This window comes from Panthera pardus, unplaced genomic scaffold (genome assembly GCF_024362965.1).
Source record: "Panthera pardus isolate Hobbes unplaced genomic scaffold, ASM2436296v1 HiC_scaffold_27, whole genome shotgun sequence".
Taxonomy (NCBI): Eukaryota; Metazoa; Chordata; class Mammalia; order Carnivora; family Felidae; genus Panthera; species Panthera pardus.
In genome coordinates, this window is record NW_026526843.1 from 72,533,421 (window position 1) to 72,548,241 (window position 14,821).

Sequence of the window (14,821 nt, forward strand, 5' to 3'; positions counted from 1 at the left end):
CTCTCTGGAAAATTTTCTTAGAATTCAAAAGTGTTTTGGCACCTATGTGTTAGAAGATGGTACCCACCAGTCTGACTTAGTTTTATTTTTTCCAAAACACAAACACATACGCCCCACAAAAAGGATAGGTAGACCCATATTATACCCCCTCCCAGTGAGTGTTCTTTGTTTCAGTCATGGTCACAGATTCCCAGAGGCCACAGAGATCATTAAAATCACCATATTCACTCTTATAGTGTTCTAACAAGTACTTTAACATACAGTATTTTTTGCCTACAGTATGGAGTGGAAAACTGTGCCAGAAATTTTGAAGACTGACTTCCTGAGGAGCTTCTGGCTCCAGAGGTTGTAGGTGCTCATAGCAATAATATTCCATCTACTTCTTTTCCAAAATAGTTTATTTCCAAGGAGAATCAAAATAAAATTTGGATCTTCAAATCCCACCCCACACATTCTCCATCATGCCCATGTTGTTAGCCCTTAGTTTAGATGTGGATTATCTTCACAGCTCACTTACCTAGGTTCTGAAAAAGCAATAAAAACCTAATCAATTGATTTTACCTTAGATATCTACTTTGTAAGAATAGATTATTAGTAATTTCCAGATCTTCCAAGTGTCAGTGGTTGATATAATCCAGCTGTTGAAATTTGTGATATAAGATAATATGGGACTCTCTTGCCCCAGCTTCCCAAGTGGAGAAAAAAATAAAGAAAAAGAGAAGGTACATAATTTCCATGTAAATAAATAGGTGAAGAAATTCCCAGATGAGTTTATTTCCCTACTCTGCCTACCACTCGTCCCTTTGACAGTGGAGTCAGTTACTAGAGCATGACCTGTTGAGACTGCATTCAAGATGTGAAGTTGCAGGACCCAACTGCTACTGTTTGAGGGACAGAAGCTTGAAGCTGTCATCCAGGATGGACCTCCTGTTGCGTCGTAGCTTTCTCTGTTGAAACTGGTACCAGATCACACCACCAAGAGCTAGAGCAATGAGGAGGAGAATGATACTCATGGCAATTAAAAGAGAAGCCAGTATCTCAATATTCTTTACAGGGATCCGCATGCCCAGCACTCTCACATTGCCTTCTCCAATGTCTCTGAGGATTGATGCTGAAATAGAACAAGAGAAAAATGGCACCCTGAGCTGGAGAGTACTCTAATGTGGCACCATTCGCGGTCAACTCAGGAAATAGGAAATAACTCCATCAACATAGGGCAGAAGAATTGCTCCTATCCCTAAAAAGACCAGCTGATGAATACAGGTTTATAGGTTACAAATAATTTGTGTAACAGGAAGTCACTGCTAAGAAAGCCCTTAGGAATCACTGTTTTCTTTACCCCCATGGAAAGAACTAAAACTGAGTAGAAAGGGCCCTGATATATTTCTTCAAATATATAAATGTTTGTGATGTAAAACTAACAATAAAAAGAATTGGATTTGGTTTATATGTTTCCACAGGATAGAATTGGGAGCAATGAGTGGAATTTTCAAGGAGGCAGTTTGACTCAATCATCTAGCTTATAAATGCTCAATTTGACTATTTGTACCATGACAACAGCCTACCACTGTGCCGTCTTGTCTCTCAGCTCTTTTAGTCTTGATACACTGATGTCACATCGATCTTTTGAGGTGAAATAATATGATTGTTTAGTTACAAACTTTTGGTGATCTCCAATTAACCTACACAGCAAAGCTATGAATCAAGCCAGGCATTCCAACTCTCACACTCAGGCTCTAACTTACCATTTTGGTTTTATATTATACTCTTTAGCCACAGCAACTGATTCTTTGTTTCCAAGAACAGGTGACCCTCTTTCAGGCCACCCTTTCTCCCTCTTCACTTTTCTATACCCATATTAAATGTTACATTTGAGGTCAGTTAATGGTCCTTTCTTCTGTGTTCCCAAAGTATCTGTACTGTTTGTATTCTCATGATTTACTTGCCTGGGCCAAGTGAACTATCTCCCTCACTTTTGGACTTCAGTCTCCTTTTTTATAAAATGATGATAAGAACTATACTTAGGTCAGAGGTTTATTGTGATATTTAAATGAGTTAATATTTATAAAATATTTAGCATAGCACCTGGAAGATAGCAAATGAACAATAATTAATAGCTGTCATGTTGCCCCTTTTTACAATATATACCAGCAATGCAATTATTGTTTTTGTATCTCATTCCATTTATAGATGCAAATCTCCTGGATAGTAATATCTTACTTGTTTTGGTTTCCCTGGAACTCAGCCCATGTTTGATAAATATATAAATGGATGAATGAACATTATTAAAGAAATAAGAAAAGATGAACTGTGAGTTAAAATGGAAGCTGGAAACTTCATAGTTCTAAGTTTACATTCTACTACTTACTCCTCTTGTGATCTTGGACAAATTACTTTCCATTTCTCAATTTCTCATGTAGAAAATTATTGGGCTTTATTAGACCAAGAGTTTACACTATCCCAACCTCACTTTTACTATTCCCAATCCCTCCAAAACATACCTTAGTCTCCTGGTTCACAGTTTATAAAATACGTGGGGAGATCATTAGGACTTTTCAAAACATAGCTGAAAAAAATCCCCATATTAAACTGATGGTCTGTAGCATCCCTTCTACTTTTCATAACTCTCTGAGCCTTTCTCAGTCCATGTACAAATGGGATGGGGGAGAGTGAGGTAGGTAAGGCCCACTATTTGGACCTAGTTTAGGTAGGAAAATAATTTCTGCTTTTGTGAATGGCAGCAATGGCTGGTTTCAAAGAGTCAACTATTTGGTATTCCATAGAAACAAGAATAAAAAAGTTGATGTAGACTGTATGGTATTTATACTAGTTTCATACTGTCTCTGTGAATAATTTATGTCTGTGTTACAGCTCCTTCATGTCTAACCCAAAGAAACCTTGAATCCACCACCACCACCCCCTTCACACATTAGGTGAGAAGCTAAGATAGCAACTTTCAATTGGGGTAAGGCTGTTTTCCCTAACTTAGGATGTTGGGAATAGGGGACAGAGAGAATAAATATGCTGAGAAAAACTGAACCTTGGGTTCCTGACTTTTGAAGTATTACAGAAATTTCAGGGTGCTTCCTGCTAGTATTGTAGTCCATGTTTTGGTAGTGAATCTCATTTTCTAGAGGCACTACACCTCCCCCCAAGTACATACCACATATAAGTACACAGTTTATACATTATCCTTCCTACCTTTTCCAATCTCTTTGGTGATGGTGGTGATAGTGCTTACGTGTTCTGGTAGAAAAGAAAAAAAAAGAGGTTAGTTAGCGCTGTTATTCTTCCTACCAATCCACAGGTTTGCTCTGGGCATTGGCATTGGATAGAGGAATTTCTCTGTAGTATCCTAAGCAAAAGGAAGGTGCCTGGAATTAATTACCTTATGGTCAAAGTCATTATTGGCATATGTATTTGATTTTGAGTAGTGACAAAAATATAAGCAAAACATAGGCTTAGGAGTCCAAAAGGTAAGTCACCCCTCTGCCATTATGTACATATTTATTGATATTTCCTACCCACATTCTTGTGTTCTTTGTCACCCTTTCCCACCCTCCCTTCAATAAATCTCTGCTCCTTGTCAAAACTACATCCCTACATATTCAAACCCTTTTGAGATCACTGCTTCCTCTTCTTGCTTTAATGAGGCTGAGCTCTTCTCTGAGGACTATGTTTCTTTTATATCCTCTCAATACTGCTTTTAGATAATTGTTCCTCCCTTTTTAGGGTAAATATCTATCTGTTTTGAAGATTATATTATTTGGCTACAAAACTCACAACCATTTTTTGTTACTGTTACCTAGTAGTTCTTTTCATTCACGGAAGTCTTTGCTACCTGACTCAGTCTTCCCATTCCTCCATTCCCACCATAGGTGTTGACCCATTCATCCTTCAAACTTCACAGTTTCTGTACCTTTTAATTCTAACAACTTTTATATCTACTCTAATTCTATTAACAATTCCCATGGTCACATTGAACTTGTTATTCAGAACTGCTCCATCTCAGAAATATAAAATCTAACAACAGCCTCCTCTTCCTTACATAGTTTAATGATACTTATTCCATTTAACCTGTTATCATCACCTCATACAGATCTCTAGCTCCTGGATCCTTCCATTTTTTCCCAAACTGTCAGCTTTATCATGCCTTTTTTTTTGTTTACCCCATTCCTGGTCTAGCTAGACTCTATGGTCTATCACTTCAACTACTGACTTACCAATCAGTCAATTATAATTGACTGATGAAACCACAGTGAGTATGATTTCTCTGTGTTTTGTCTGGTATGCTGAATGTTGGTGCATAAAAATCATGTAATTGTAAAGATAAGTATTCTTTGTGTCAAACTTTAACTAAGCCCTCAATTTTTCCTGCCAATAATTATTTTCTATCACTCAGAGTAACCTTTGTTTTCCCATCTCCCAAAGTGGTTATTTCAAACCTTAGCCCACTCTCTTCAAGTTCCTTATCCTACTTTCTATCCTTCACTCTAAGCAGATGAATTCTCTCCCACAAATGAACAAATGAAGCAGAGACCAGGAAATAAATATTCTTTCTGTCAGACTCCTCACCCAAACTTATACAATGATCATTTACTTTTCTGTCTTCTCTTCTTTTAGTAAAAAAAAATCTATTCCAGTCTATTTTTTCATTTTATCTCTGGTTTTCATACCCTGTTTCCTCATTAGGAACGTTGTTTCAACAATTAGCCCTTTCTTCCCTGTCTACAACTATTCCCTCTGGTTGGCCAGGTAGCATATATGTGGTTGGAGCAATACTGAATTAGACTATCGTGAGGTATAAACAAACAATAAAAAGCAAATAGGTAGGCTTTGTAGGCTGGCTCATTGTCAGAGAGAGATATGAGTTATCTTTATTCATGGAAGTTCTTTGATGTTATATATTGAGATAATTTTGTGAAATGGTCCAGATTTTGGATGACCCATTACTATACACAGACATAACCTGTTGTCTTGAACCTATAGCATCTTGATTACACATCAATTTATCACTTTACTTTGTTTCTAAGGGCTGACAAAACACAACAAAGAGTTTTGTGTACCTGTCTGAGTAGTAAGGAATAGTACTATAGTAGTAAGTTGAAGACACATTTTAGCAGTATAGATTATTAGAGAACAAAGCTTTTCAAAGATACAGGTTATTATAATGGAAAATTTCTCTTCCCCTGGGGGTAAAGAGCAGAGTTGTATTCTCTACCCTGGTTTGCTAAGCTTGTTTAAAAGCCCAAAAACATTTTCAAACTTTGTATTTCTGCTGATAGAGTGCAAATGACTGAAAATCCTAGACACAGGTCAAGAGATTCCTAAACAATTAATGACCAAAAGACAAAATCCATAGCCAGCCAAAACTTTCATGTTCTTGGTAATGATCAAAAATTGACTGATAAAGAAACCAACCCAGCAATTCACTCTCCATATTAAAAAAGAAAAAAAAGGCAAAACCTTTTTGCACCCTTGGTAGCAACTCTTTCTGAGATAAGCCATAACTAAAGGCCAATATGTCCATCTAGCTTTAGACATAGTTGTTCCAAGACAGAACTTTTTCACAAGCTCCACAAAACAAATCAATTAAGGGGTGACTATTAGAACTATATTTATTTTTTAAAGAACTCATTAGCAAGATTTCTTGAAATAGTGAGTACTTCTAATGAATCCTAAGATAATAGATTTCTATTTAAGTGAAATATATTTCAAAGGAAGCAAATCTATGCTAAGCAACAATGCATAGAGCCTAATGAGTTTCAGGCAGGGTCAACCCATGTGAAATCAACAAGCGTCAAAGTAATTAGGATGGGGAAGGAGCAAGGGAACAATGGAGAATGAGAAATATAGTTGGGAGAACACCTGAGTGTGGCATGCACTGTCTTAAGTCCTGGTTCTTCTGGGATCAGAAAGACAAGGGTAAGGAATTTCTTGGGATTATCTGGTTCCTGTAGACTACATAAAGTATTCAAAGATTTCCAATCTTGGGGGAAGTTATACCTTACCTCTTTGGGACAAGACAGTAAAAAGGGTCTCCATGCCAGCATGGACATGGTCAGAAACGTGGCAGTGCATCAGCCATGTCCCAGGGTTGCTGGCTACCATCTCCACAACCTCAAAGGTCCCTGGGAACAGATCTACAACATCTGCACGGTAGCTCTCTCCATTCTGCAAAAGAGATTGGGGTGGAGGAGAAGAAATGAAGGGTAAAGAGTTCATCTTAGAGCTTATAGGAGCTAAAAAACTTGGATGTCCAAATCAGGGACATGGGGCTCCAAGATTCATAGATCAGAGAGCAGCTTAACAAGTACACCTGATCTATCTCCTCTATAAATCTGCCCACACAAATTGAACCATCAGCAGAGACCCTATCTTCCTACTTTTCCTTAAAGTGTCCCAAAGGACGCTTTGGGAGCTAACATTAGTATCTCCATACTTTTCATCATGCTGACATCTGGGGAAATTGGCTTAATCCTTGACTCCTAGGAAGGAACTACTTATTTCCTTTAGAAATTTATCTCAATTTAGATTCCTCCTCTATGCTATCCTTCAACTCCCTTTCCCTTCAACTGCCCCCTTCCCCTAAGGCTAAAACTTCTTTTTCAAAACCTACATGTTGTTCCATGTAGCTTCTGAATTGAAGTTTCTTATAATGGATTAAGAACTTTCATAGATTCTGAGACATCACTATGAAATTTCTTGCTCTTAGGATCACTGTTTACTGGCACTCCAGTCCTTGACTGATGTTCAATTACTTCGGTTTCTTCAATCTACTTACACCACAAATGAGCTACTCACTTCTTCTTTTTTTTTCCTTTGAGCTACTCATTTCTTCTATATCAGAGGGGAAAGCCAAGGACTAGAGGGAAGTGACTAACCCTGGAGTACACAGCCAAACTAGAGTTCCCAGTTCAATTCTCCATGTACAAGACCTCTCCTCTTTTAACTATTATCTTGTTCCTTAAGAAGCTATCCCTTTCTTAATGACTGTCAAAGCATTCCTCTAATTGTTCCTGAGGTACTCAGCCCTTTGCCAGCTCACCCGATATAGGAAACTCTCTGCATGGAAGTGGATAGTGTGTAGGTCAATATCTTGGCCCATGGCCAGCATGTACCATGCCACTCGTTCTCCTTGGTACATGGTAAGACCCCTGAGGTTGCTGTAGAGCTTTCCATTAATGGCTGTAAAAAAAAAAAAAAGTCTCATATCTTTTGTTTTGATTTCCCATTGCCATTGCCTTAGGGCTAGTCCCTATCATGTTTGATGATAATAATATCTTCTTAATTACTCTAATCTCTATAACATTTGCATCCCATAAGTCTATCTTACACATTGGTGTTGTAAGAGTGGTCTTTCTAAATATCTAATCTGACCATTTCTTTCTACTGCTTAAAATACTATAATAGATGCCTCATGCCTAAAAGATCAAGCTCCTTAGTTCAGCCAACAAGGTCCTTCACAATATAAGGCCAAACCACCTTCTCAAAATCATTTCCCATTATCTAACACATTTTTTCCAATGAAGGTGATTTATTCACCATACCCAATATGGCCTCATATTCATGTTCTTTGTGTCCTTGCTCATGCTTCTGATATTTCCCCCTAGAAATCCTGCCTTCTTTTATTCATCTTTTCAAAGCCCAATCATAACTTTACCTTATCCAAGAACACTTCCTTGATCTAGCTCCTCTTAGTAACTCTCTTTCCCTTCATTTACTTCTACCTCTGAACTCCTCCAGTACTGTCTGTACCATATTTGGAAGTCACCAAAACCTCCTTTATATACTTACCTATCTTTAAATTGGTGGAAGCTCATATCCCCAACTGGACTATAGGTTCCTAGTAAGCAGGAAATGAAAGTATATACTATACTAATATAGTTTCCTTATATTCTTCAGAGCACCCAGAAGACACCTGAGCCTACAATACATGTTAAATAAAAAGTACTTGCAATATTCTTGGAATTAATAATTATATTAATTGCATAGGCTTCATTATCTGTTTCTTCACAGGCCACATCCTATGCTCTAAGGACAACAAACTACTCATAGCCATGTTAATTCATATTGTCAGGACTATGCCCAGAGCACATTTCTGTGCCCCACGTATTCTTATGGAGGGAAAGTCATTTTTACTCTACGTTTCAAGAGTGGAAATAATGGAAGGAACATTTGTAACCTGTCATTTATTTACCCCAATCAAATTGTGAATTTGTAAAAAAGGAACTAAAGATGCTCAACTCTACCCTTTGTGAATCTTCTCTCTCTTGAATCAGTCTTGACATAGAAAAGAATTCAAATTGATTTAATATTACATTGTAAAGAAGATTCTACTGCTGCAAAGGGGAGGCTATTGTTGTTTATTTATATCAATGTCAGGGTAGAAAATCTATTCCCTGCAGGAGGAGTATCAGTAAGCCCATTTAGCTTCAGAAATAAATTCAGTGTCCTTCTCAGGAACTAATTCTCAGTAAGCCCACATTTGGTCATAAGCATCTCTATCTTTTTTTTTTTTTTTTCTCAATTGTTTCAAGAATCTGGAAGGGAAAGGAAGGATATATTATTTGTTTTCCCTCAGAATCTAACATTATCTTTCTATCTTCAGTACCAGCATTTAGAAAGTGTTCAACAAATTCCTGATACATAAGTAGATGGATTGATGTCTGAGGAGTTTGGATGAATGAACATATAAACAAACAGATAGAAATGGGCATTAACCAAACAAATGGACACTAGAAAGTTGTAAATGTGCCCTAATTCCCTTTTTCTCCTGGGCAACTAATTTCTCTGATTCGTCAGAAGGTACAAAGTTCATATTGTTCAGTTTGTGAATCTTCTATTTCAATGTGAATCATTTTTATCTCCAGCAAGGGGAAATAGCTAGAATCAATGCGACAATGAGATACTAATTTTGAGTTCCATTGGAATCACTATCAAAGCTGCACCTTATCCTCACGTCAAAGAAATATTACACTAGAAAGGATGGTGAGAAATCACTTCACACATTTAAATGTATTTAAGTTCTCACTCTTATTTTAGATTTTCTTTTGTTTGTGAAATGCTACACAGATCTTTGAAACAAAGGAAGGCTTGGATGCACAATTTTCTTCCAAAATCCATTCAAGCATCAAAATCTCTTCATTGTATGTAATATAAATCCAGCATTATTTTCTCTGCGGTTCTTTCCTATTTGTAAATTGAAACTTTGTTGTGAAATTAGACTAAAAGACAAGCTGTCCTTCATTTGTCTATCTTGGAATCTATTGAGAAAGTACATTCCAGATCCAGGTGGGGAAAGAAATAAAATGATATTGAGAGACTAAACTCAGGATTTTGAAATAGAAGGACCCTAAACAACCAACCTACCAGGTACAATGAGAGTCACAAATTTCCATCTTTCTTTTCTAGTGTGTTAAAGTATGCTGGTGTCACTACAACAACTTTACAGAGTCAGCTTCTTGCTTTATGTGCACTTGATCTAATGCTGACTACTTATATATTTTGTATATATAAATGTACAATAGTAGGAGACAGTTATTTTAATTTGCCCACATACCACCTTCCTACTTTCCCGTACTTTCAATTATGCTCCCTTAGGTAGTGATGGGCCTATCATATACCTCCATGAAACCAATGGGGAGTTCTTTGGAAGAAAGGTAGGTTATTTTCTACAGACCATGCATTTTATTGCTCTCCAAAAAAGTCTCATTCTGTAGGTTAACACGGCCTGGCTCCTGGGCCCCATGGGTTGCTACATTCTCCTCTAGATACCAAGACTGGTTCTCATCAAAGATCAAGAATAACAAGGCAAATTCTCTGTCCATGTCACTCCGTCCTCCATAAGGCTCCAGGATGCCCTTTCGGCAGATGGTCAAGGGTCCAACAAGACCACTATACATGTCCTGAGGATGGGAGGAAGGGGGAGACAGTAAATCAAATGGAGTTGTTCCTGGGTAGCAGTGTTGTACATGGTGCCAGACTGACTTCTAAGTCAAGCCTACTGTACTCAGCACTTGATCATAATGTCTTACATTTATAAGCACCTCTAATATATTATCTGAATTCATCCTCACAATAATTTGAGATACAGATAAGAGGTACCTATGCAACCTATGTTTTAGCCAGGCTGGCCTATCCATTGATCTCCAAACTCACAAGGCACTTTCACAACCCAGTGCCTTTCCTTATGTTGTTTCTTCTTTGTATAATGCCTTCCCTCTGCCACATACCTTATCTTAAGGTATATACTGCTACTTAGTCTTCAAGGCTTAAAGTATGAAATACATGTACCTTTCATTGTGGTGCATTCTCCAGCTTCCCTTTAATCATCTCCTCCAACCAAAAGTAATCATTCTCTCATGGGCCCCTCACAGCACTTTCTATTATATGGGTTCTTTTATTATTTTTGAAAGTTTATTTATTTATTTTGAGAGAGAGAAATAAAGAGCACATGAGCAGGGGAGAGGCAGAGAGATGGAGAGAGAAAATCCCTAGCAGGCTCTGCACTGTCAGTGCAGAGCCCAATGTGGGGCTCAAACCCACTAACTGTGAGATCATGACCTGAGCTGAGGTCAAGGGCTGGATGTTTATCCAACGGAGCCACCCAGGCACCCTTCTATTACATGTTTTTTTAAGGAACTGTTAGTATTTTACTTATTTGTACATATAATATATATATATATATATATATACATATACATATACATATAATATATATTTATATAAACAAATATATGTAAAAATAAATTTATATTATATTTAATTTATATTATATTGTTATTTATTATAATTATAATATATTTAATTATATATATGATTGAAGATGGGAACTGTATCTTACATTTTTATCATCCAAAGCACCAAATAAAATCCCTAAAATATAGTAGTCTCTCAATAAATTATTGCTGACAGATGGCTGTGAATGGTTGGATAGATAGATACACTCATTTTCCAGATGAGGAAATGGGGAGATAATGCCCTATTGAAATTCACTCCAAAAGCAATATTGAAACAAATTTTGGGACTAAAACTCCAATTGTTTGACAACCAATCCTAGGCTTTTTAAATGGGAACATACTCACCTATAGGATCCAAAAGGAAAAAGAAAAGAAAAGAAACAAAGAAGAAAACCCTTAGGACAAAGATATGGCACTACCTATTCCCTTCATCCCTCCTTCTGTCTTTAAAATAAGTACCACATTTGAGGAATTTTCCCCAAACTCTGGGCTGCATTATTTCAGGGTTGGGCTCTGCCCATTTATGAGACTCACCTCCAAGAAATCAATATTGTCTTTACCTTGATGGGATCCACTGCAGAATAATAGATCCAGGAAACACAAGCAGAATCATTAGGCCCTGGGCCAGATCTTTCTGGGATGTTCCATTGGTAAGTGAGAACCTCACCTAGGAAGGGTAACAGGGATCTCCAGTTGGGCCAAATCAACTTTTTCCCAATTCTCAGGTTTCCCAAGAGGCTATGGTGGATAAGCCTCAGGACTTTTAAGATCTTTTTTCCATTATTTCCATACCATTCTCCGTTTTAGTTTTATGATGTTGCTCTTCTAACTCCTGGGACACATTCAGCCTCTCTTCTATACCCCTATCTTTAAAAGTCCAGTTCCAATCCCCTGGTAAATCCACTCTGATATTGTTCTTTCATCTTATAATGTCCTCCCTCCTTCCTTTTTTAGCACTGCTTTGTTCTCCTTTTCTTGCTGCTGCTTCTTATATTCAACTATTTTCCCAAGGCTCTGTCTCTAGTTCTCTTCTCGTTTTTTTTTTTTTTTCCATACTCTCTCTATGAACGCTTTTAGCTACCTTTCTGGTGTCAATTATGAACTATGTATTGATGACTCTTAAATACTTAACCAGAACTCCCTTGCTAGCATTAAGCTCCAATCTGAAATTTTTAATTAGATACTGAGCATCTTTTAAAGATTGTCCTGACAACACATCAAAAATTAAAATTGTTCTGAATTCACTTACCTCCTTTGAAAAAAGAACCTATTAATCTGTGCTTCCAGTATCTAGTAATGATAACAAAACCCTCCTACTTACCCGCACACAACACTTTAGTTTTTGTCTTCTAACCTTTACACACTCCACATGCAACTAAATAGTAAGTTCTACTGATTGTACCTCTACAATATATTGTGTTGCCATGCTCTCCTCCTTCCAATTCCCAAGAATATTGCCCTCATATAGAACTTTATTTTCTCAACCAGACTATTACAAAAACCCCTAACACGTTTCTCTGCTTCCAAGTTCCATCCTCTCCAATCCCTTTTCCAACTGATGCCATATTACTTTTATAACATTTCTATTGAGATAGAATTTGTATACCATACAATTCAACCATTTAAAGGGTACAATTCAATGTTTTAGTATATTCACAGAATTTTGTAACATAACCACATCAATTTTAGAAAGATCACTACCTCTGAAATAAAATATTCACTCTTTCTCCATCATTCTGTAATCACCCACTCACTTGAGCCCTGGACAACCACTAATCTACATCTTTATAGAGTTGCCCATTTTGAGTATTTTATACAAATTCAGTTATATAGAACGGATGTCAGCAAATTAGCAGAGTAAGAAGGTCTAAATGCTCATTTCCTTCCACGATAACAACAAAAATAAGGAATAAGCAACTATATACTCACAAAAATATATCTGAGAGAGCTCCAGAATATATGAAATAATTATAACAACCCAGGGGGGCAAAAACCTGAACATGGCCATACAAAAAAGTATAGGAAGTATCTTACCTACCTTGTCCCAGTCTGGTGCAGCTGGTGCCAAGAGGGAACACTCATGGGGGAAAAGAACAGAAGGTGAACCCCAGCAGCCCTCACCACCAGGGAGTCTTTCTTGGCACTGACCCCAGTTGATGGTGCTGCCTGGATCCCATGCTGCTCTGCCACTTCTATAAGGAATCATTACAACTTTGCCCTAACCCAAGAAGTTGTATCTTATCTGCATCCTCAAAGGAGCTGCCATTCCCTTGCTCCCCAAGAAGGATCCTCCACTGCACTGTCCCCTAAGGATCCACTATCAATCTTCCTTCCCCCAAGGAATCACAGGTTATTTGCTTCCAGTTCCACAGTCATTTCTGTTGTATTTCATCAGAAAACGAGCTTCTACTAGTCTACTCTCTTAGAAGGAGACACCACCACTGCATCTTCCCAAGAAGAAGCTGCTACCACTAAATGTCCCACACCCAGAAAAAAAAACTTCTACCCTTCTTCTCACTGTCCCCCTGAGATGCATCAGTGCTGCATTTCCCAGAAGGGCCCATTGTTTCTTTGCCTAACCCCAGAAGGAGCCGCTAGGGCTCCACATTCCCCTCAAGAAGCTGCTTCATTCAACTTGCCACCCAAAGAGCCACATTCTGCTCTCCCATAAAGAGCCGTTAACAACCTCAACCGGCAAGAGGGAGCCACTGATGTCCCCTCACCCCACAAGGAGCCAACACCTCTGTGTTCTCCAAGAGCAGGAACCACTAATGCATTGATCCTCCATGTAAGGAGCTGCTGTTGCTGAGCCTTCCAAAGGGGTCAGCTCTGCACTGGTTAGAAGGAACCACTGATGCGTTGCTCCATCCAGAGGCAGCGGCCACCTTTCACTTTCTTGATGGCACACTTTGAAGCACAAAAGTTTTTGATTTCAAGGAAGTCCAAATATTTATTTATTTATTTATTTATTATTTAGTCACGTGTGCTTTTAGTGTTATATTTAATAAACTTTTCTAACTCAAGGTCACAAAGATTTACTGTTATGTTTTAAAAGTTTTGTAGCTTTAGCTATTACATTTATGTGCTTGGTTCATTATGAGTTAGTTTTTATATATGGTAAAAGGTAGGGGGTATGATTCCATTGTTTTGTATATAGATATTTAGTATGTTCCAGCATCATTTGTTGAAAAGACTATTATTTCTCCATTAATTAGTATTGACACCCTTTTTAAAAATTAATTTGCCATAAATATGAGTGTTTACTTCTGTACTCTCAATTCTGTCCATTAATCTATATATCTTTATGCCATTACCACACAGTCTTGATTATTGTAGCTTTTTATAGTAAATTTTGAAATTGGTAAGTCTAAGTTCTCCAACTTCATTACTCTTTTTGAACATTGTTTTTGCTATATTATTTCAATCTTCCCAAACTTCTGTTTATTCATGTTATTCTTCTGTTCAAAATTTTAGTGGCTCCCTTATACCCAAGGAATGAAGCTCAAACACTTCATCCAAACATCCAAGCCCTGAGAACTCAGACCTACCTTTTAGCCTTAATTTTTACTCTTCCTACTTTTGCAAAATGTACACTGGAAAAATTTAAATTGTATACTTCAGCATATCCCATACTTTCACATATCTGTGACTTGATCATGTTCTTCTCCTTACCTAAACTATTCTCCAACCTCTACATTGAATTCTAGACTCCTTTATTCAATTTCCTACTTGATATTTACATTTGTTTAATTTTCATCTCAAACTAAACATATCCAAAGTACATCATTGACTTCTCCCTCAAATCTACTCCTCCTATCTCAGTAAATAGTGAAACCAGTTGTTGAAGCCAAAACTCAGGAGTTATTTTTTTTAAATAGTGTTTATTTTTGAGACAGAGAGAGACAGAGCATGAGTGGCGATGGGCAGAGAGAGATGTAGCCATAGAATCCAAAGCAGGCTCTGGGTTCTGAGCTGTCAGCACAGAGCCCAACGTGGGGCTTAAACTCATGAACCTGTGAGATCATGACCTGAGCTGAAGTCAGACGCTTAACCAACTGAACCACCCAGGCGCCCCAGGA

The 14,821-nt window shown here is 37.6% G+C and overlaps 1 protein-coding gene across 6 annotated transcripts in view; it reads right to left on the bottom strand.

The window, feature by feature from the left end:
* Window positions 1–380: 380 nt before the first annotated feature.
* HEPH (hephaestin) overlaps window positions 381–14,821 on the bottom strand; it is a 113,548-nt gene continuing 99,107 nt past the window's right edge. For all 6 annotated transcript variants that reach the window (XM_019428577.2, XM_019428575.2, XM_019428573.2 and 3 more), the window contains 6 exons: window positions 11,303–11,409; window positions 9,683–9,908; window positions 7,049–7,188; window positions 6,012–6,174; window positions 3,202–3,246; window positions 381–1,111 (listed from right to left, as the gene is read on the bottom strand). In XM_019428577.2, coding sequence (XP_019284122.2) covers window positions 879–1,111; window positions 3,202–3,246; window positions 6,012–6,174; window positions 7,049–7,188; window positions 9,683–9,908; window positions 11,303–11,409 — 914 coding nt within the window. In that variant the 3' untranslated portion in view covers window positions 381–878. The remainder of the gene's footprint in view (window positions 1,112–3,201; window positions 3,247–6,011; window positions 6,175–7,048; window positions 7,189–9,682; window positions 9,909–11,302; window positions 11,410–14,821) is intronic.